Source organism: Aedes albopictus, chromosome 2 (genome assembly GCF_035046485.1).
Source record: "Aedes albopictus strain Foshan chromosome 2, AalbF5, whole genome shotgun sequence".
Lineage (NCBI taxonomy): Eukaryota > Metazoa > Arthropoda > Insecta > Diptera > Culicidae > Aedes > Aedes albopictus.
The window spans coordinates 405,673,877-405,698,380 of record NC_085137.1 but is presented as its reverse complement, the minus strand read 5'-3'; the positions used below and the strand labels follow the sequence as shown (position 1 = coordinate 405,698,380).

Below are 24,504 nucleotides of genomic sequence, written 5' to 3'. Positions count from 1 at the left end.
TCAAGCTGTAGGCGAATTCCGGCGCACATTTTTTTCGAAGAATAGGGCTGAATTAAAAGGTACGAAACTGATGACATTCATTCGAAAAACGAAAATTGCTGACGTTTGTTAAGGACAAACGTCTTAGAATCCCGGTTTGACAGTGCATCAAAACTTCAGACACACAAATCTCAAGAAGCAAGCTTCAAACCACAATGTATTTTATTATTCTGTTCTTGCTCACTTGTAATAAGCTTAAAATAAGAAGCTCAGGTGCGCTGGTTTTGTTTACGAAGAGATTTGTGCTCTCAAAATCGTGAGTAGGTGCCAAAGTCGGCCATATTGGGATTCTAACAAGTCTGTCCTTAAGCTTATAATTAAATTGCTGTTCACATACGTGCCAAATGTTGAATTTTGGCTTATACACAATGTAAATAGCATCATTTCTGCTTATTATTCAGCATTTGTTTTTGTTCAGCTGAGAATGTTATACACCAGCAATAGTCCGACAAGCATGCTTATTAATGACTTTGAATTGTTCCTTGGGACGTTATCCAACGTCAACAAGCGATCTTAACACTCAATAGGTTTAGAACTACTATTTCAACCAACAATAAGGTGGATGATAGGTAAAAAAAATCCAACTCAGCTTTCTCTCACCAGGTAATAAAACCGCCATGGTCACACAATCCTCTCCGAATGGTGTTTTCAACGATGCATCACAACGCAACCCGTATAAGCCGTATAAGCTCAGCTCCAACCAAAAGAGAGAAGACTTGATTAAGCCGGCGCGAGGGCGAGAGATGACTGACTGCGCCTAGCGCTAGGTGTACGACGCGATGAATCCACACTCTGCTGCAGTCTCCATCGAGCGGTCGGTCAGTTAAAGCTGCGTAGTCTCACGTTCGTCCCGGGCAGCGGGTTCTCTAGTTCAAGTTCAAGAGTCTCTCAAGTCTCAACCCACATGCTATACACATTCATATCACATTCCTGACCTCGGGCGGGTGTTCTTTATCTTCGGACCAAAGAAGAACGCAGTCGCGGTGCATCATTAGCATTATTGTGCGACGCTTTCTCGACTCTCGCGAGTGCATCTCTAGGGCGGACGGGCCCCGCCGAGTTGGGTGTTGTTCTAGGAGGCGATCTGCGCCGCAGCATTTTGTTTGAAGCTCGGTATCAGCCAACGACAAGTGGAAAGGTGGATAGTTCGTCATCATCAGTGTCGTCATCCAGTCCGCGGTGTCCAGCAGTGCAGTTGAAAGAAAGAGTGCAACGCAAAGGTGCACACGGTAAGTGTGATGAACTTTAAATAATACCTAGCGACTAGGTTCTTCGATAGTGCAAAATACCTAACGGTTATCTGTTGGCGTTCGGGTTCTTGCTTGGGAAATGGGACGCAAAATCACGTTTCGTTTGGAAGAAGTGATGTACAGACGATATGCCTCTATTGACATCATACTACGCTCGAGTGATTTTCAAGTGTTGTATTAACGGATATTGCAGTATCTTTTGAAATTAAAAGTAGGAGGGACTCTCCTAATTCTTGTTTATTAAACTTCAATAGCAATAAATTTTAAAACAAGCTATTAAAGTATCGTTATACCTACATATATGTACATGATTTTCTCAACTTCGAATAACTAGATCCGATAAGTACAATCACCATTCACGCTCGAAATAAATGCGATCCGTCATGTTTAAATCAATACGGTTATGGTTTTTGGCATCGGTGTTCACCATATCCAATATATGAAACGTGCAATCGTTTTTGATAATAAGTAGCATATTAAAAATGTATAGTTAGATTGTAGTTTTGTATTGTTTATCTAAAATTCTAAAATGAAGGCTTCAACTTTAGGTTCATCACAAATATACATGCTTGGACTAATTCTAAACAGTGACAATTTATTAATTTTTCAACACATTCTTCATTCTTTTCTGGAGCTAATCCTGCATCTCAGCTTGTGTTCAATAGAGTTCTTCCACAGATTTTAATTAGGAACTTTCTCTGTCTATTGTACATTTTACATTTGTTAAGATACTAACACAGGGTCAAATATTTGACAAAAAAATGCTCAAACATACTGCTTTCACTCGATTTTCATTATGTTTATTCTTTGATTCATTCCTTGTCAAATATTTGACGCTACTCGATGCGTGTGGCAAATACAGGTATACCTCGATTTGTATGTACATTTTACATCGATTTTATGAAAAAGTTTGGGAAAATTTTTAATATCCAATAAGTTTAAAACTTGCAGTTTGTATTATGATGACTTAACCCAGCCAAAACGAAGTCGTATATGATGTAGAATAGTATGCTAAAGTGGAGGCCATATGGGGCTGTTCATATACCACGTAGACCAAAATTTGGTCATCTCAGAACCCCCCACCCTCCCCCCTCGTAGACTTTTGTCCATACAAAAATTTTGAAATTTGTATGGAGCGTAGACTTTTGCCAGACCCCCCCTCCCCCCAAAAAGTCTACGTGGTTTATGGACAGCCCCTATGCGTACATGCGATTCTATAACATTCCCCAGAAAACCATTCCCCAGAAAACCAATCCCCAGAATTCCATTCCCCAGAATGTACCATTCCCCAGAAAACCATTTCCCAGAAACCAATTCCCCAGAATGTACCATTCTCCAGAAATCCATTCCCCAGAATGTACCATTCCCCAGAAAGAAAATAAAACTATTGTTTTATTTCTGAATGGTTTATCTTCTTCTTCTTTATGGTTCTACGTCCGCACTGGGACTTGGCCTGCCTCTCTTCAAGTTAGTGTTCTTTGAGCAATTCCACAGTTATTAATTGAAGGGCTTTCTTTGCCTGCCATTGCATGAATTTGTATATTGTGAGGCAAGTACAATGATACTCTATGCCCAGGGAGTCGAGAAAATTTTCCCGACCGGAACGGGAATCGAACCCGCCGTCTCCGGATTGGCGATCCATAGCCTTAACCACTAAGCTAACTGGAGACCCTGAATGGTTTATAATTATCGCTAAAAATCAAATATTTAATCGTAAGAAATCACCGAAAGAAACATTCTGCCAAAAATTCTTAAAAACTTTGGAAGTAAGCATGCACACTTAAATTCAGAAATTGATCTCGGTAAACGGTTTACCGAGAATCCAACAGCTGATATCTCGGTAAAATATTTACTGATTCTCGGTAAAATTTTTACCGAGATTTCGGTAAACCATTACCGAGTCTCGGTGAACTTTACCGAGATCTCGGTAAAAAGTTGGTTTACCGAGATCTCGGCAAAGTTTTAACGACATCTCGGTAAAACTTTTACCGAGATTCAGTGAAAATTGTTACCGGATTCTCGGCTGTTGGATTCTCGGCAATCCGTTTGCTGAGGTCGGCGATTTAATTTAAGTGTGTGATTTGCCTTTACAATTCAGGCCAAACATTTCAATAGGTCCTATCTGCATTTGAGAAGCTCTCTTTGTTCACTTTCTCTTTCAATTATTGCAATGTAATGGTACACTTTTCAACTATTTTTGCAGTACAAATCAAAAGATGATTATTTTGACCATCGTTCAATGCAAGGAGACAATCATAATACAAATAAACAGCTGAGATATTAACAAAAGAGAGGGAAACCAGAGAGAGCCTCTCTTCTGCAGATAGGACCTTTAGACATGTTTGGCCTGAATTTAGATTATTGGTATACTACATCTAATATTTACATTTACATTTCAGAGATTTGGTTTAACTTTCAACTGGGAACAATTCAAATTCATCATAGGAGACATCAATACATACAACATAAAAGTACTAGCTATGTAAAGCTTTTATAGGGAAAAGAGTAAAAAAAACCCTAGAATTCAGAATGTCTTAAAGCTAATATCACAGATGTTGAGGGATGAGTGCTCCGATGAGCGGATTTGCTGACATCTCACAGGAAGTCCTGAAGGATCTGGTGGCCTGTTTGATGCTTGTTTCGATGGTGTCGACTATAGATATTATGTTTCCAGTTCAAAACCGAATTAGTGACATTATTTCTTTGACTTCCGCTGCTTTTGCCTTGCGTTAAACACAATGTCGGAAGTGGGGCGCTGTATTGTACACCTGGTGCTCTATACAGCGCCCCACTTCCGACATTGTGTTTAACGCAAGGCAAAAGCAGCGGAAGTCAAAGAAAAAATGTCGCTAATTCGGTTTTGAACTGGAAACATAATAGTAGAGTAAACATAGATCCGCGGACATCGCTGAGTGAAATGTTTCAAGCGTGTGAAAGGTATTTTTCAAGAGTGCGACGGTTGAATATGACGTCATGCGCTCCATTGGTGTTGTTGGAATCATGACGTCATGCTCGTTTGGATACAGATTTTGACAGTTCGTTTGGATACAACGGATTCATCATCACGGATCTATGTTTACTCTACTATCTATAGTGTCGACCCCAGCCAGCTTGTGGAGATCGTCGGTCGGGTACCTGGGGTTCAGGTTGTGAACCATCTTAAGCAGCTTGTTCTGTTTTACTTGCAGCCTTTTGCGGTGAGATTTGGCGCAGTTGCCCCAAACTGCCGATGCATAGGTGAACATTGGCCGGATGATGCATAATTATTGGCGTCGCAACTGCTTACTTTTTCAACATACATTTTTCCTTCTTTTCTGCATAGGCTGTTCTTTCGAGTTACACTATTCAGGTAATTATCGGCACCACAAGCACAGGTATTTAGAAATTTGAAAAAATATTAAATAAATATTTTAGCAATTTTAACACCGGTGGAGGCTGTAATGCCCATAATTTCCCGAAAAAGAAGGGAGAATCAATGTTAAAAAAGTATATGCGCAGTTGCGATGCCGATAATTTCCTGAAAAGTGCAACTCGAAAGAACAGACTATGCAAAAGAAGGGAAAATTGTTGATGAACATATAAGCAGTTGTAATGCCAACAATTCTTATAACGACTCAAACATTTTTTTAACGAAGAAGGAAACGTAACACTCTGATAATTGCCATCGTACTTCGATTTAACGGTTTATTTGAGGGTTGACCAACTGCCAATCCGCGGCGCTCGCATCGTTTTTGTTCGAGTTTGACACTACTGCCACCTAGTTGATGGTTGGCCAAATTCAGTCCTTTTAGAATTAAGCGAATCTGTTTCCGAGACTAAAATTTGAATCGAAAAATGTTCGAAGTGTTACGTCTGTTTGTCTGTGGTGACATTGTTTTCCTTTCGGCATTCAAAAACCCAACACTGCTCCTTTTTTTATACAAGCTTTTTTTTTAGAATTTAGGCAATTGGTACAATTATAGGAATTATAACTGCTTTCATTTTCAACATAGATGTTTCCTTCTTTGCTGCATAGGCTGTTCTTTCGAATTGCACTTTTCAGGAAATTATCGGCATCACAACTGCTTACTTTTTCAACATAGATTTTCCCTTCTTTTCTACATGGGCTGTTCTTTCGAGTTGCAATGTTTAGGTAATTATCGGCACCACAAGCACAGGTGTTTAGAAATTTGAAAAAAAATATATAATAAATATAACATCAATTTAACACCGGTGGTTGCAATAATGCCCATAATTTCCTGAAAAGTGCAATTTGAAAGAACAGCCTATGTAGAAAAGAAGGGAGAATCTATGTTGAAAATGTAAGCAGTTATAATTCAAAAAAAAAATACTAATTGCCTTAATTCTAAGAAAAAAAATGTTTTAAAAGAAGGAACATTGTTGGGTTTTTGAAAGCCAAAAGGAAAACAATGATACCTTTTTCCTTCTTCATTAAAAATATTTAGAATTGCTGGCATTAAAACTGCTTATACCTATGATCACTTTTTCTATTCCATAGTATTGGAATAATGATAAAAGCTTGGATAAAAGCCCTTCTCATACCGCATGAATGAAGGGCCTTTGAAGCGAATAATTAGGAACATCCATTGGGATGGATTCCTCCAACCATTTGCGTAGAAAAACGTGGTCAGTTGAGTCTTTCCGAGTAAAGTGCCCCACACAATGCATCCGTTTGCGTGTGCGTGACAGTAGTTTGACACATTTCCCATGGGAAAACTGTCAAAAAAACGCAAACCTCGACGGAACGGACGCTATGTGTTCCAGGCTTAACTCAAAGTTTTCGACAGAAAAATCTTTTTAATATAAACCGAAAATAAACTGGTCCATAAGCATCTTGTACACTGAACAACATCAAAAGAAAATGCATTTTCTCTATAAATTTTGCACATCACTTTTAAAACTTTATTCATCGTGAAACAAGTGCTGCACAATTTTCACAAATCTGCCAAAAACAAAACATATTATAGCAACGCAACTGGAATGGACAGTTTGTGAACTTTCAAGATAGGTTTAAAGATCAACATGCAGCCATTGTACACGGTAATTAAACGTTTGAACCATTGTAGAATATTTTTATGGATATATCGTATAAGAAATAGATGTTTGCGCGTAATTACACTATAATGTTAAAATCCTTGCCTATAACATATCATTAGGATCAACATTGTACTGTTTGTGTATCGAATTAAACTTTTTAGACGAGTATATTAAGCTTTTCTGGGGAATGGTACATTCTGGGGAATGGATTTCTGGGGAATGGTGCATTCTGGGTAATGGATTTCTGGGGAATGGATTTCTGGGAAATGGTACATTCTGGGGAATGGTACATTCTGGGAAATGGTTTTCTGGGGAATGGAATTCTGGGGATTGGTATTCTGGGGAATGGTTTTCTGGGGAATGTTATAGAATCGTACATGCTTCCGATGCTTCCATTCGACCGCGTGTGACGTGTCGGCATATCGCCTCCACAAGGGCATCCTATTCAACAGCATATGCGATCGTGCGTTGGCTGCAGGGGGTTTCAGCTTTTTGACACGCGGAGCATTTCATATCGATTAATTGTTTTGTGGACCCCCCATAATAGCGCCAAAGTAGAGTGACTGGAAGGGAGAGTGGCATCAATGTCAAAATTAGAACAGCAATCATCTGTCAAATCCATACAAATTCCCGTTCCAAACGAGCAGGCGACCTGTCAAAATTGGAACATGACGCCACTCTCCCTTCCAGTCACTCTACGCCAAAGCACAGACAAACAGACGTCTCACTCTACTCACTTCTCATCGTTACCCTTGTTAACGGTTAGTTCAAATATTTTGTAGTTCGCAAATCGCTCGGTCACGGCGCTCGCATCGTTTTTGCTCCTGTTTGACGTTTGCTCACTACCGCCACCTACTGAGTGGTTTGCGCAACACAGTCTGGTTAGCATTGGGCGATTATGTTTTCGTGACGATGATTTTTATTGCAAATTGTTCCAAGTGATACGTCTGTTTGTCTGTGGCCAAAGCATACCTTATTAGACTGGGTCAACAAAGTCGATTTTTTTGAAACAAAGCTTTTTCAATTACTTTTAGCGTCCAAAGTAACTGTGCAAAATTTGGGAACGATTGGTTGCTTCCCCGTATTCCGCATTGCTATTGAAATTTGTATGGAATTTAGTATGGGAAAACATGTTTTTTTTGCATTTTTCTCATAAATTGAAATTTTTCGTCCAAAACGATATAACTAATGACGTTAAAGTATAGCCTAGTGCATGCCGAAAAACTTTGCCAAAGACCGCGAAGTGATCTGACACTTGTGAAAAAAGTTATAACGTACAGATTGCCTGATGGTGCTTAACATTTAACATGTAAAGGAATAATATCAATAATAAAATCTCAATTTTTGGCCAAAGTTACCAAGCGAATAACTTTTTTCACAAGCGTCGGATTACTTTGCGGTCTTCGGCAAAGCTTTTCGGCATATCCTAGGCTATACTTTAACGTCATTAGTTGGATCGTTTAAGACCAAAAATTTCAATTTATGAGAAAAATGCAAAAAAACACGTTTTTCCATACTAAATTCCATACAAATTTCAATCGCAATGCGGAATACGGGGACGCAACCAATCGCTCCCAAATTTTGCACGGTTGTTTTGGACGCTAGTATAGCTTGAAAGAGCTTTGTTCCGGGTTGATACGATCAAATTTAAAGTTTCTCCATACAACGTTGACCCACTCTAATACCTTATGACATATTTAGCACAGAGACGTCTGTTTCTGTTTCACTTAGAACAAATTTCGTTAGAAAACATCGTCACGAAAACGTAATCGCCCAATGCTGAACGTACTGTGTTTGGCCGGGCCACCACTAGGTGGCAGTAGTGAGCGAACGTCAAACAGGAGCAAAAACGATACCAGCACCGCGAGTGGTCAATCGACCAAAACCGTTAAAAAGATGATCGATGGGAAGCAATGAGAGTGTGACGTCTGTTTCTCTGCGTTAATCTCATACATCCTTTTCTGACTTAGTTTTTTTTATAAATATTTCTCGCTTTGTCGATAATCACGATAAGCGGAGTATATGGGGTGATTCTTTGGCGTTATTTTGTACAGATCCCTGAGCAATGACAAGACAATATTTTTGGCGGATGCATGCAAACTGCTCTTTTGTCAGACTTTTCCTCAAAGCTTTCCAACTTTTTTTTCAAGATTTATTTCTTCTTCACCGAGAATTGAAATATATTCCTGATATTTTTGGTAGATACCTTATACTGTCTTGGCGTGTACTCCACTAGTTTGAATTCCAAAAGTTGTAGCAAATTCCATAAAAAGGTCATTGTAATGCTTCAGCAGATTTCTGCCAAGATATTTGATAAATCAGAACTAGTTAATCAAGTTTCCCCGACTTAAGCACCATTTTGCTTGAGGCTCAAATAACCATCATTCAGTCATCAGCAATCATCAATTATTCAAAAGCAGTTTTCTTCCTCTAAGTCACAAAACCGTCATTGCAAATTATGACACTGTTATCCAGATGATGACCACAGTGCAGTGATAAATTTTTATTAGCATTGGTTGAGATTTCAGCGAGAAAACTGCTTTTGAGTTTTTACTAAACGATGATGGTTTGTTTCCTCTTAACAGGCATATTTTAAGATGGATTTTCTAAACAAATTCCAAGAGGAATACCTGTAGAAATTCCTGGAATACCTAACGAAGCCTCTTTTAGAAAAAAAATCCTGGAAAATTCTACTAAGGTACACCGGGGCAAGATGAAACGCGAAGATTTGATATAGATTTCAATACAATTTTGAAATTTATCATTCGCCAAAAGATTGCTTGAATCAAAAATTAGGTTTTATGGCGATCAAATTGTTTATCATCAATAGAAAACATCATGCTAACCCGCTGTTTCATCTTGCCCCACCCGTTTCAACTTGCCCCGGTGTACCTTAATAAAAATCCTAAACATTGTTTCAATGAATTCCTAGAGGAATCCATAGAGAAATTCCTAGAGGTACGTATGGGGGAAATCCTGGAGGAATTTCTGAGAAAATCTATGTGTGAATTTCTGCAGGAATTTCTGTAAGAATGCCTTAAAGCTTTTCCGTAGGAACACTTATAAGAATCTCTGATAGACGCTGTTGATAAAATACTGTAGGAATCCTTGGAGGATTTTCTTTAAAAAAATCTTGGAGCAATTTCTGGAAGAGAACTGTCATGGGGTCTCCAGTTAGTCTAGTGGTTAAGGCTATGGATCGCCAATCCGGGGACGGCGCCAATCTCGACTTCCTGGGCATAGTGTATCATTGTACTTGCCACACAATGTACAAATTCATGCAATGGCAGGCAAAGAAAGGCCTTCAATTAATAACTGTGTTAGTGCTCTAAGAACACTAAATTGAAGAGAGACAGGCCAAGTCCCACTGGGGACGCAGAGCCATAAAGAAGAAGAAGAAGTGTCTTGTAGGAATATCTAAAGGATTGTGAAGAAATCTGAGGAATTTCATTAAAAATCTCTTGAAGAATTTCTTAAGCAATCCTTAAAAAAAATCGTCAAAAAGCTTCTTATAAAATTTTGAAGGAGATTTGAATTACTGATTCTTATTATACTCGTAAATCATTTAAAATAATCAAGATATTTTGAGAAAGATCATGAAAGGTTAGCTAGATGAATGCTTTGAAAAATTTCTGATTCTTCCATGAAAAAAAAATCTGAAAAAATCGTAGATCAACATCTGGAACAATCTATGCAAGAATTGTTGTAAGGAATTCTTGAAGTATTTTCTAAAGGAATCCATGCAACATTTTTGGAAGCTATCCGTGCCAAAATTTTCTTAATTAGTTCTTGAAAAAAATTCTGGAGGAGGACATTCTGAAGTCTAAAATAATCCCTAGAAGACTTTGTAAAATAATTTCTTTAGGATTTCCTGGATGTTTTTTTTTTAAGTTAATCTACGAGGAGTTTTCAAAGGAGTCCCTGAAAGAATTTCTCTTAAGAATCGCTGGGAGATTTTTGTAGCAACTCGCTAAAGATTTTTTAAATGAATCCTATTATGGATTTCAGCAAGGGGCCATGAAAGAGTTAAAAAAAAAATTCTGTAGAAGTTTTTTCAAAGTAATCCTTGGAGAAATTTGTAAAGAAATCTCCGGAGATATTTCTGAAGAAATTATTAGTCGAATTATTAACAAAAGCCATGGGAGAATTTCTGAAAGAATCACTCGAAAAATTTGTGAAGGAACCCCTAGGGCAGTTTCTATCAGAAGGCCGGCTTACACGTTATCCTCCATTTGGGATATTTGTGCTAGTAAACAAATTGGAAGTTGCTGGGGGGAATTTATGGTGAATTCCTTGGAAGAATTTCCAAAGTCATCCCAGTACAGATTTTTGAAGGAGCTTTTGAAACATCTTTTGAAAAACGCTGGAATAGTTTCTGAAGGAATTGCTAAAAGTTTTGTTGAAGGAATCTCTGTACAAATTTCTGATTAAATGTCTAAAGAAATTTCTGAAGGAATCCTTGAACGAATTTTTGAAAGATTCCCTGGAAGAATGTGACAATTTCAAAGCAGTATAGGGAGAGACTACTGATCTGCTCTGTGGTTCCCAACGTAAGTGACAAAAACCCACTTTCAAGTAAATGAGGTTTAAAGTTTTGCACCAAATTTCTATCCCATACAAAATGTATGAAGTTTCAAAAGCGACCCGAATTTCTCCGATTTTTTGAAATTTTTCTAATCATCGTAAAAATAATCTCAAGTCCTGAAAGCTTGAAATCAGAAGATTTTTGTTATATGCTCAGCTCAAAATCGACAAAATTGTTACTTACATGCAAAGGGATTTGGGCTCGTCAACTCTACTAATATAGGCCATGGCACGACTAGTCTTAGCTCTTTGATGTGGTATGGTTGGATACTTTATTCTAGAGTAATCGAACTGTCGTCTTACTGGACAACAGAAGACTGAGATCGATAATAAAGCTAACACCCTTCCTTTGAAGGGGCCCACATAGTTACTGCTGTAAATGCTGGGTATTCAGTATGACCATGCTGAGGGTAACGATTAGGATTCCCGGTCGGTCCAGGAAATTTTCGTAATGGAAGTTTCTTCCTTGGGCCACAGATTTCCACGCTATATATATATATATATATATATATATACATGCAAAATAGTTAATTGGTGAAAGAAGCTCTGTGGTAATAACTGCGGAAGTGGCATAGAACAGCTGAGAAGCAGGTTTTGTTCCAGTGGGGACGTTCCCCAAGAAGAACCCTTCCTTTGAAATCGAATTCCACCAAAGAGAGTGAAAGCTTATGCTCTAAACGTGAAGATAGAAGGAACACGATCTTCACATTACGATAGAACCAACGATCAGCACGAATCAACTTTCCAAAATCGGATTTGAAACTATTATTTATGGGCGATGAAGCGACTGTATCGTTTTCGGATGTCACCCAGGGTGAAAAATAATGAAACAATTCAACCAATTTGAGCGTGTTTAATTGAATGAAACCAAACAGGGGGTACAAAAGAGAGCATAAAGATCGTTCATCGCGAATGCTTGGAATAATCGTAATTATTTTGTCGGGCCTGAGTTTTTTTTTTCTCGCGTTGTTTCAGCGTGCTCTCTCTCTGTTCATGGATCGTCAAACGTCGCGATCACATCATCCACCCGCGGCGGTAACCGCCCATTATTGTAAGTTTGTCGTCATCAGGTGGTTAGGTGGTTAGATCGCGCCGCGATGCATGCGTGTGCGATAGAATGGGAGAATGTGCGGTTGAAAACCGGTAACAATGAATGATCGTTTCAAATATTCTTCTAGGTATTTATGTAGTATAGAAACATCTTCAGGTTGCTGAGCTGAGCCAAAGAAACATGAAGAAAGATGCAACGCATAGGTTTGTTCTGTGGCGTGGTTCTGTTGGCTGGATAGCTTGTCGTCGTTTGATGCCCCGTCGTGTACAAATGACCGTTAAATGCATAGATAAACAAACATCTATCTGTAGATATGTAGATGCCTATGTGCGATGAGAATTATGTCACCACCACAAACCATTTGCGATAATTACATCGTGTACTTACAGATGGTGATAATCAATTTTACCTTGAACTTGCGATATTCGGTACATACGAAGTAGTTTATCGCAATTGATGGGAATGTTGAAAAAGTTTTCATAACACGCTCTGGAATATCTAGAATATCTGGAACAATTTTACTTTTATGCTAATCATCTTTACTAACATTTTACGCATAATTCTCCCATGTACATACTATGGGTAGATATGTGCATGTGACATGGAAACACTACATATTATAGAGTTTTTCTACATATTTCTTTAGTTTTGGTGCTTAACCGCATAAAAAGGGTAGAATATGATGCAGAGTATTTTTTTCTGGATATCCTATATTATATAATGAAAGAATTTACCGTTACAGCCGTAGACTTTAGGATCTAAACTTAAGAACAGTTTGGATGACCTAGGATGTCCAGAAAAAAATACAGTAAAACCTCCATGAGTCGATATTGAAGGGACCATCGACTCAAGGAAATATCGACTAGTGGAACAAAAATCCTTTGGGAAGCTTTTTAAGGGGACCATCATAGTAACCCAGAAATTATTTTTCAGTATGGAAAAATTTACCTCCATGAGTCGATATCGTGTCAAGGAACATCGACTCATGGAGGTTCGACTGTACTCTGCTCTGTATATACAAAGCTATGATTTGTAATCTATCATGTCCAGTAAGTCTTTTGAAAGTTCAATAAACAGTTTCAGATCAGTCGGGATATCTTAGGTCATCCAAACTGCAACACGGTCAGAAAATTCACTCATTTTGGAGCTGAAGTGGGACAACTCAAAAATGAGTAAAATTTTTTTCCAGCGATAGCGCTGGCCCAAGTGCGAAAATCTCATCAGTTTAGGTCGTATAATATTCTTGCTGATGTGAAGAATATTATACGGCCTAAATTGGTTGGATTTTTACACTTGGGCCAGCGCTATTGCTGGAAATGCAATTTACTCATTTTTTGAGCTGTCCCAGTTTAGCTCAGTTTTGTGTGAATCTTACTCATTTTAGAGTAACATTTTCTTAGAGTGTAGAACATTTGGAAGGACGGACTAATGGTGAACGCGTCGAAAACTGAAGTACATGCTGGCAGGTGGGACCACGAACGACAGGGCAAGCCTAGAGTGACTGGAAGGAAGAGTGGCGTCAATGTCAAAATTGGAACAGCGATCATCTGTCAAATCCATACAAACTGTTCCAAACGAGCAAAATTGGAGCCATAAATTAATTATATAATTATAATAGCTGTACCCGGCAAACTCTGTCTTGCCTACTGCGTTTTTTTGACGTTTTAAGTTTCTAGCCGAGACCAAATCCCAGTCAAAATATATGGAAGATCGATTTTCAAAAACTCTCAGTTTTTTCATGTTTTATGCCTCATAAACCTTCCTTGGGTGAAAACTAACAGAACTAAACTTAGACGATCAAAATCGGACCTTCCGTTCGCAAGTTATGCGCGGTCTCACGTATGCCACGCATTTTTATATAGGGTATGTGTGCTATCAGTAATCTCACGCTCCCATATTCATCCTATTCGAAAACAAGCGATTACGGCACCGATTGATTCCGTTCTTTGTGTTTACATGGGTGCTCACTTCTAACAGAAAATACAAAAACAAGAAACAAATCAAACAGCGCTCTAACCCCTTGTTTTTCGTAGGATGAAAAAGGGAGCCACACCCTATATAGACTAGCTGTACCCGGCAAACTTTGTCTTGCCTACAGCGTTTTTTGACGTTTCAAGTTTCTATCCAAGACCAAGTCCCCGGTCACAAAATGTATGGAAGATCGATTTTCAAAAACTCTCAATTTTTCTATGTTTTTTGGCTCATAAACCTTCCTTGGGTGATAACTAACAGAACAAAACTTAGACGACCAAAATTGGACCTTCCGTTCGCAAGTTATGCGCGGTCCCACGTATGCCACTGCATTTTTATATATATAGATAATGAAAGAAGTTACCGTTACAGCCGTAGACTTTAGGATCTAAACTTAAGAACAGTTTGGATGACCTAGGATATCCAGAAAAAAAATACTCTGCATATACAAAGCTATGATTTGTAATCTATCATGTCATGTCTTTTGAAAGTTCAATAAACAGTTTCAGATCAGTCGGGATATCTTAGGTCATCCAAACTGTTCTGGAGTTTAGATCCTGAAGTCTACGGGTGTAACGGTAACTTCATTCATAATACAAAGCCACGACTTGTAATCTATCATGACTTACTGGACATCTCAAAGTTCAATAGACAGCATCAGATCTGGTAAGATGTCTAAGGACATTCAAACCGTTCTCGAGATTACATCCTAAAGTCTACGGGTGTACTTGTAGCTTTTTTCATTGTACAAAGCTACTATTTGTAATCTATTATGTCCAGTAAATCTTCTGACTGTTCAATTGGCTGATGTGGAATATTTCAAAACTATTTTGATATAATATTTTGATATAATAATTAATTGGCATTTTGGAATAATAATTAATTGGAATACCTAATTATTTTTTATAATCATTTTTCCTTCTATTCATCAGACGTATCAAATGAGAAGCGAATCCTTGCCAATTGAATACATTGTCACTCGAATGAGTTGCTGGGCACGAAACACGAAAAACCCTGCAAAATTCCGCCAGACTGAAAAAAATATTGAATGTCGGGTCAATTTTTATCGAATGTTGGGCCACTGTTGTACAAGCATTGGGTCCATGTTGGGTTTGGTGGCCAATATAAAAATAGGTGATGTCAATTCTAGACGAACATTTGAAAAGGGCCTATCTGATTTTTGTAAACAATCATGTTTCTGTCTCTGTAGGGCCCATCTGCATCCACCTACGCACATCAACACCCTTAACAGATAGCTTGAACAACACTCTTTCTGATAAGGATGTTGATGTGCGTGGGTGGATGCAGATGGGCCCTATAGAGACAGAAACACATTTGTTTACAAAAAGCAGATAGGCACTTTCCAAATGTTCGTCTAGAATTGAATGATCAGAGGCTATTCAATTGATATGTAACTTGCAGAAATTTTGAGTTACAGGCAAAAACCTTAAAATGTTGTCTTAAAATAATTCGTTGAGTACATTTTTTAATATAAAATCAAGTAGGAAATTATGGTGTTAAAAGTTAAAAATCTTTTTTTTTTCATTCAATGCGATACAGATCCACAGAATCCGAATTTTGAATGATTTTGTAGCAAAATGAGTTAACTGCGCTCTTTTGAATGAAAATCATCCTGTTATAAGATTAGAATCGGCACAAATTATGAATGAATTTTGAGTTAGAGTTTGTTGTGATTGATTATCATCACAAAACCATCTGAAATCGCGTTAAGTACTGTTCCTTTGAATTCCACTAAGAAGTCGAGTCAAGTACAAGCCACTGAAGACGACCTTACAGTTGAGGTCGAAATACGTATCTGTCAAAGGATGCAAATTCTTAGTGGAATTCAAAGGAACAGTACTTAACGCGATTTTCTTTCTACTTACAGATATTCCCCTAACTAGCCCAGGTTAATCATCATCTGAAATCGATTCTGTATGTGCCTCACACTCAAAATCATTCAATTGTGCTCATTCTGCGAATGGAGTGACGTGAGAAAAGTCGGAGTCGTATATCGAGGTGAGAAATCTCGATTCGAATGAGGTGACTCTCCATTTGATTTACACAGCGAGTCACTTCATTCGAGAGTGGATTCCTCATCTCGATATACGACTCCGACTTTTCTCACGTCACTCCATTCGCAGAATGAGCACAATTCTTTTACGATTAACTCTATCTTCTTATCAGTTGATGATTATTCAACCACTCCATGAGAGAATACATATGTCAAAAGTGCAAAAAATAATCAATCATTTACCAGGCTACACGCTTTTGTGCTGGGATCTAATTTTGAGGCGGCAATAAATAAGCTTTTTATCATTAAATTGCTAAGTTTTTGCATTTTATTTTGCGTTTCCCAGTAATTTTAAACTGTTTCGTCCTATACACAACGAAATTTAGGTAAATTTCATAGATTATGAATAACGGTGGTGGAGTGAATATTTTACGTTGTATGGGGGTAAGACGGTCCACCTTGAGGGTGGGTAAGACGGACAGTGTTGGGGTTACTTTGATAGTGCCATGAGAAACACATTAAAACCCACACATTTGTGCTCATTCTGCGAATGGAGTGACGTGAGAAAAGTCGGAGTCGTATATCGAGATGAGGAATCCACTCTCGAATGAAGTGACTCGCCGTGTAAATCAAATGGAGAGTCACCTCATTCGAGTCGAGATTTCTCACCTCGATATACGACTCCGACTTTTCTCACGTCACTCCATTCGCAGAATGAGCACAATTGTTCACAGATTCAAATCTATGGAGTACAAAAATGATTGTGGAAGCCGTATAAAGCATTTCATATTGATTTTTTGTTCAAAAATTCATTATATTAGAATTTTTGTTGTTGGAGCAGCTTGAACTTTTGTGCTCATTCTGCGAATGGAGTGACGTGAGAAAAGTCGGAGTCGTATATCGAGATGAGGAATCCACTCTCGAATGAAGTGACTCGCCGTGTAAATCAAATGGAGAGTCACCTCATTCGAGTCGAGATTTCTCACCTCGATATACGACTCCGACTTTTCTCACGTCACTCCATTCGCAGAATGAGCACATTTGTAAAATTACCAGAGCATTGCATACTGTTAGGCGTTTATCAGTCTATGAAGGTTTCCAATTTACAAAATAGATTTTAATTTGCAAAAACACGTTTCGCTAAGAAATTTAAGGCCAAATTTAGATTCTACTATGATTGATCTACCGAATACAAACGGCCACAAACATCATTTAACACAATTAATGGCGCATTAGCTAATTTTCCAAACGTGTCCATCTTACCCACCCTACCGGTCCGTCTTACCCACACTGTTAAAAAACATACATTTGAAGATCACATTTTAATTATCTCAAAAGTCATGGAAAATCAAATTTTATTGCAAAATCGGCTTGCAGACTGTAAAGTACCTTAGTTGAAGTAGATAGTATGGAGAAAAAAAATTAATTATCGCATTGTTTACACTGTCAAAATAGAGTGTTTCCTAAACATGTCCGTCTTACCCCCCCCCCCCCCCCCCCTACTGTGTTGATCATTCCTGAAAATCATGTTCGAATGATTTTCCTCGCTATTTTGTCGGATTTTTGTTCGACTTCTGATTATTATTTTCTGCAAGTTGTCTGACAAATTTGAACAGGCAGAATGTGCATATGAGCACAGGCCCGGATTTATGGGAGCAAAGGGGGCAATCAAAATCATATAAAATGCACTTCAATCGACGATTATATTTGAGGGTGTTGGAAGCAAAGAGGTGTAAGTGAGAAAACCCCACTTTTGAGTAAATGAGCTTTGAAGGTTTTCATCAATTTTTCATCCCATACAAAATGGATGAAGTTTCAAAATTGATCCAATTTTCTCAGATTTATTGTCTGAAGATTACAGATTCCTGGATGACTGATGGACCTAAATCAATAAAAGAAACCTCGTCATCCTGCGATCGGAAGGTGTTGTCCATCTGGTGCCCGTGTTTTGTGTCGTGTTGTGTCAATTTATGATGTCTCTATATAATGAATTTGTAAGGTTATCGTAATATGTTATTCCATTTAAATAATTTTTTTTTTGTTTTTGTAACATGGCGCTCAACGTTCGACCCTTGCATTTGTAGGGTTTTATGTTGTATTTTTGTAACATGCGTTCGCGTTTATTGATTAAGGTCTATCAGTGATCCTGGAAGTGTGTTATCTATTGCAGTTCGCCTTTTAGTTCGCAGTATTTGTTTCTGTGTATATAGTTTGGTTTTGTCTAGGAAAACTAATCCTTACTAGGCATCCCGTTTCGGGTTTCATCACTAGAGTTCTATGACTTGAAGTCTGTGTCAGGGAAAGCTTTACGTCTCTAGTACTTAATCTACTTCGCAACCGCTGGAGATGGCTCAGTACAATACAATTTTGTTTGATGACATGACTCCAAACTATTCCAATATTGTTTGTGCTTAGTGGCATTTCAGGTGTTAATCTGAAGCTTTAGCCAACTCTTCCATACCGAAATAGCTGGCTTACGACCACTTTCATGTGATGCTCTAGTGCGAGCTAATTCAACAGCCAATTGATTTCCAGCGATGGAAGAATGATCAGGTGCTCATATAAGATGAACAGCATTTGCTGAATTCATGATTCCAATTTTGCTCGTTTGGAACAGGAATTTGCATGGATTTGACAGATGATCGCTGTTCCAATTTTGACATTGACGCCACTCTCCCTTCCAGTAACTCTGGGCTAGTCCGTCCTTCCAAATGTTCTAGCTATAATATCCATGAGTAACTCTCGCTGAGACCGTCCCACTATTTACACCATGTCTTTAAAAATGTTTGAGGTGGTGATTTTCTGAAAGGGGGCATCCATTAAGTACGTCACGCTAAAATTGGGAATTTTCGACCCCCCCCCCTCCCCCCTTCGTACGGGTTTTTCCTATGCCTAATACATTGCTTGTCACACTTTCGTAAACCCCCCCTCCCCCCTAGGACCGTGACGTACTTAATGGATGCCCCCAAAGTACTCATCAAAAAAGTAAAAAAAAAATGCATTTGGTTAACCAATTTGATGGACCCCCCCCCCATTAGTTAGAGCCACAATCATTTTTGCGGACCCCTCGATTTTGATCAATTGTTGGCTCATTTAAACCGTTATAACTCAAAAGTTTCTACTAAAACCACCTAATAACAAAATGTTGTTGAAAAGAGGAAAGATAGGGCTACTATTTACAGTTATAAAAAGTTGGTTCGGCCATATTGATTTTGGCCGCCATCTTGGATTATTATACCAGAACTGTTTTTTCACCATGTTGGCAACCACCGATTTTCAAAATTTTTGCATCAATCGAAAGCGGGACATTTTTACACAACATATCAAAAATTTAGAGATGTATCTTTTTCCTATCAAAAGTTATCTGCACTTTTGGTCATCATGACACGTTTTCTTTATACATTTCCATGCGCACCGGCAACGGCACCCAACAGCATCAGAGAATACGCCTGCATGTAGGGTATTGGTTCCCTTCTTAAGCATGTGGCTCCCATTTTCATCCTTCGAAAAACAAAGGATTGAAGCGCTGTTTGTTTTGTTTCTTTATTTTGTATTTTTTGTTAGAAGTAAGCACCCATGAAAACAAAAAGAACGGAATCAATCGGTGCCGTAATCGCTTGTTTTCGAATAGGATGAATATGGGAGCGTGAGATTAATGATGGAACACACACCCTATACACAACGGCACCTGCAGCCAAATTAGGGAAAATTGGAGGTTCGTTCCCGTTTTTAACTGGTTCTCAATGATGCGGACAGTGCTTTTTAAACTTTTTTGGTGTTTTGAAAAGCTGAAACTTTCAACTTTTCATTAGTGGATTCAGATTTCAAATAAATGTTCATAAACACTGTGAAATAACGCTGCATTTATGTAAACAATTGGCACCTGGCCCAGTGCGCTGAAGTGCCATAATTTACAAAAGTGCAGATAACTTTTGATAGGAAAAAGATACATCTCTAAATTTTTGATATGTTGTGTAAAAATGTCCCCGCTATCGCACGCAGTTTTTTTACACCATCCATCGTCGCTTTGATCAATCTAGTGAGCTTCCCGGAGAAGCCGTTCTTGTCCATGATTTTCCATAGCTTTCTACGGTCGATACTGTCGTACGCCGCTTGGTCGATCTTGGTGAGTTCAGCTGAGATAAATACCATCCTTATCAGCAGTCTTATTCTTCTTGAGCTGCTAGATATTAATGCTCTCTGCTGTGCTGTCATTTCTCCCGCTGTCTTGGTCTTCCATGTATGCGCTCCCCGCACCACTCGGGTGTTCGTCGTAGTGCTCCATCACCGTTCGATCACCTCACATTCGTCCGTCAAAATGCTCCCATCCTCACCTCTCTGCACATTTTGGCTCGCAGTATGAAGCCCAAGGTAAGTAAAAGGAAGGTAATCCAATATGTCAGATTGCTCTATCCGCCATATTGGAAAACCTAACGACAGCTGGCAAGTTTGTGTTTAATTTTTTTCGCTAGTGAGATGACAAACAAAAACTTTCAGCCCTAGCAACGTAGCAACCCCACAGAAACCATTCACGCTTAACTTTCTCAGCACTAAAATTGGACAAACTCCATGACACTCATCGAGTGTTTCCTACTTACACGGATTGCAAATTAGCTCGTACATCCGCTTAAGCAAATATTTTGCAATATTTTTGCTAAAGCAATCTCTTTTGGTTAAGAAATCACCATTGTATTCATAATTAACAAAAATGCGGGGGCACGAGCAAATTTTAAACCTGGTGGAATATTACTCATTTTATGAGTGCCATGGAAATATGTTAACATTGGTTATCCGTGTTTAGAATGCTGTTGCCGATGCGGCATAGCAACGCTTCTGCAGCATAAACAAACTCAAGACCAACAATTGAAAAGGCCACAACAGCATTTTGTAAACAAACATGTTTCTATCGACTTGAGGCCTTTTAAACTCCACCCACACACCTCACCACCACTAACAGAAAGCGCAAACAACAAGCTTTCTGATAGTGGTGGTGAGATGCGTGGGTGGATCTCAGAAGTCCTCAAGTCGGCAGAAACGTGTTTGTTTACGCAATGTTGATGTGGCCTTTTCAATTGTTTGTCTGGAACTGGCCGGCTATCACCTCCATTCCCCCGCAGTGTGCCGCACTCCCCGCATCCACTTACTGCTTATACGCTAACACCTTCCTTATAAACATCTTGATGAAGCCTTTGCTGGATGCGTTGATCTTCTGATAGAACTTTCGTGTTTCTTGTGAACGACTGTTCCATTAGTTCGCAATCCCCTTCTTTCGCGTTCTTTTATATCACTTCACGCTCTCCCGGGTACCGTGCTGGTAAATACCACCCTCGCTGCGTTCTTCTCTTCCAAAATCACGCTACACTCATTGAAACAATGATTCCATCGAATCCGTTCCACATACCCAACGTTGGTCTCAGTTGCGTTGTTGATGACTGCTTTTATCATATGGGGTGCACTCCAGCAGACTACGAGAGGGGCTTTTTTTTCCTTCTACACCATAGGGGGATAATCTGCTCAACAGACACCCTAACAGAAGGTTAGGGTAGTGTAGGTCTGACAGGCCGTCTTCTACAACAAAAGTAAAATCCAGGACTACTCTCTCCTCGTACCCACTAAACCATTCCTATGCATGGTCGCCAAACCCTACGTCTCTCCGGAATCACCAAGGGGGCATTGCTTCAGAGAGGGGCTAGTGCACATCGCACCCTTAAGGTTAACTGCGTAGCCTGCAGCAACGAACATCGATGACTCGCTTTGGAGAGTCCATCACGGTAGCATGCTGGCGCTTTGCCAGTTTCCCGAGTGGTCCTCGAGAGGGGCTTCATTGAGCTCATTCGGCAACGCTGCTTCAAGATTCTGCACTTATGCGGTGGCGACATCCGGTTGCTTCAGTCGACTCAAATTATACCGAAGCGGCCGTCGGTACCGTACCTTGTTAATCACAGAGTGTTTTTGGCGCATATTTACCACACACACAAGGTAGTGGTAAAAGCCGATGTTAGTGCTACGCCTGAAGTCGACAATGTTGGAGAAGTGCCGTCCGTCAATGACGACATAGGCGATTTGGGATTCCGTCTGCTGTGCTTATCATACATATATGTGATGCATTTTCAATACACTGCAAGCATTAACTTACTAATGTTTGCTAACAGACTAAAGACTGCACCGAATACCGCGAAACGTTATTGGTAAGCCTTACTAAATAGATTCTAGTAGGTATTTAAGCTTCTGACAAAAAAACAAAAGAGTTCATCGTCAACTTATTATCAATCAAACACCAATCAAAACTTTCTAGTCACACGTCGCTAAGTTTTCCCATTATTCATTCCAGACATTCCACGATGACTCGCACTTGCCGGTTACTTTGGATCGTTTCGATCACCTTATGCCTTACTGCCGTCCAGCTCGCCCATGCCCAGAACCCCAGATGCTGTGAGGACTACTGCTACAGTCGCGATCATGACCGGAGCCAGTCGAAGCATTTCGCCACCAAAACTTCATACGAATTGATCCATGGATCGTCCTCTAGTCGGGAGCACATCGTTCCGAGTAAGTGCGGCGTTCGATAGCTGATAATTTTCAGTGACTGATCTTTGCGTTATTACAACTACAGACTGTATTCCGTCCAAGCTTTGGCTGCTGAGCCGCCACGGAACGCGACTACCGGGTAAAAAGGATATCCAGGTCTTACCACAGGCTTTGAACAATGTAGGATATGGGTGGAAGAATTTTTCTGGTAGATGTGCGAGTATTGAGTTTTGCCGTTTCATTTCAGCTTCGTGAATCGATTCTGGACAACTACGACAACCGTCGTACGGCTCCGGATATCGGTCGCATGTGCGCAGACGATTTGGATCTTCTGCGATCGTGGCGCTGGGATCGAAATATCTCCGTGGAGTACGAATCATTCCTCACCGATCAGGGATGGAGCGATTTGAAGCTGTTGGCCAGACGGGAGAAGGATCGCTTCAACGAAGTGTTCAACTGGCCTTACGATAAGCAGCGGTATTTGGTAAGTCGGGCGTACGTAGTACTGAAAAAAATGCGGCTGGAGTTCAACGATCTGGTATGTGTCTTTTCAGTTCCGTCATACAAAATCCCAGCGTACCGAAGCTAGTTTCAAAGCGTTTGTGGAAGGTCTGTTTGGAGACGGGGCGTATAATTTCATCAATGCGGAGCCAGAACCAACTGACGATACCCTCCTGAAGCCTTACGACTTCTGTCCGGCATATGATGCCAACAAGGACAAGAACAAGCAACCGGACTCCGAGCTGAATAAGTTTCTGCGATCACGGATATATTTGCAGACTTTGTCGGATATTTCGACTCGTTTGGGTTTCCGCTACAATTTGAGCAACGATCAGATCGAAGCCATGTGGGACATTTGCAGGTACGAGCAAGCGTGGCATCTACAGCAGTACAGTCCCTGGTGCAGTGTCTTCACCAAGAACCAGGTTAACATATTGGAGTACAAGGAAGATCTTAGGTATTACTATCAGAACAGTTATGGCTATGAGAAGAGTGCTGATCTGGCTTGCTATGCCGTTAATGATATGGTTAAGAATCTGGGACGTTCGGACGGTCAGCAGGTCATAGCCTACTTCACCCACGAAGCGGAGATTCAGATCTTTTTAACAGCGCTAGGTGCTAAGAAGGATAGGGATTCGCTGCGGGCGGAAAACTACTACGCCATGCAGAACCGGAACTTTAGGTCCAGTGAGTTGACCCCGTTCGCGGCGAATTTGGCAGCTGTCCGGTATCAGTGTGCCGATCCGGTAGAACCCGTGAAGGTCATATTCTTCCTCAACGAGAAAGCGTTGATGTTCGACTGGTGTCGAGTTGGTCTCTGCGACTGGTCCGAGGTGGTACGGCGCTACGAGCGATATACGAAAGCGGACTGTGCCAAAATGTACTGCGGTGGAAGTGGGGCCTCCAGCTGGGCGTTGCATTGGACAACTATGATGGGGATCGTGTTGACGATTGCTGTCGGTCTACTGCAACGATGATTTTTAGCTGCCCGACAGTATTAATCGGTAATAAAGTACATTTTAGGAAAAAAGTTTAAACATTGAAAAGTTGTGTTTATTGGAAGGAAAAACGCATGTTCCATCAGTTTTGATATAGTTATCTTTTACGTATCCTTACAAAGATTTTCAATGCATAGAGGATTCTCCCAAAAGTTTTAATGAAATCAGAATCTGCTAAAATCTGGACCAGCACAATTGAAAAAAAAAATACACATGGATCTTGAGAGCAGCTCATCGTTCACAATGGGATCCTTCGATAATTTCAAACTTTGTTATTTCCATGATAGCGCTGACCACGTAGACAGGCTTGGTGGGCTAGTGACTATCGTTTTTAATTCGTATGCAGAAGATCCTGAATTCAATCCCTGATCCGTTCCTTTCCTCCTACTTTGTATTTTTCTATACTTTCTCCGTCCTCTCTACATATACAAGTCATGTACATTCATATGTTCTTTCATAGCCATCGCTAGAACCAGAAACGGGCTGTTTCCCTTCCTTCCAACTTTCACAGCACAGTATCTACCACATTAC

General features: G+C 39.7%; 1 protein-coding gene across 1 annotated transcript; it reads left to right on the top strand.

The window, feature by feature from the left end:
• The first annotated feature begins 842 nt into the window (after positions 1-842).
• Positions 843-24,006, top strand: LOC115253446 (multiple inositol polyphosphate phosphatase 1). The gene is made up of 5 exons (XM_029867300.2): positions 843-1,268; positions 22,278-22,495; positions 22,560-22,654; positions 22,722-22,958; positions 23,029-24,006. The coding sequence occupies exons 2-5, from the start codon at positions 22,288-22,290 to the stop codon at positions 23,950-23,952; spliced, it is 1,464 nt and encodes a 487-aa protein (XP_029723160.2). The 5' UTR covers positions 843-1,268; positions 22,278-22,287; the 3' UTR covers positions 23,953-24,006.
• Positions 24,007-24,504: the final 498 nt, after the last annotated feature.

What these genes read in the sequence shown, in the direction of transcription:
- LOC115253446 (XM_029867300.2), top strand. Translation starts at nt 22,288, where the DNA reads ATGACTCGCACTTGCCGGTTACTTTGGATCGTTTCGATCACCTTATGC. An exon ending in TCGGGAGCACATCGTTCCGA is followed by an intron (nt 22,496 to 22,559) that starts GTAAGTGCGGCG and finishes TTACAACTACAG; the next exon opens with ACTGTATTCCGTCCAAGCTT. An exon ending in TACCACAGGCTTTGAACAAT is followed by an intron (nt 22,655 to 22,721) that starts GTAGGATATGGG and finishes GTTTCATTTCAG; the next exon opens with CTTCGTGAATCGATTCTGGA.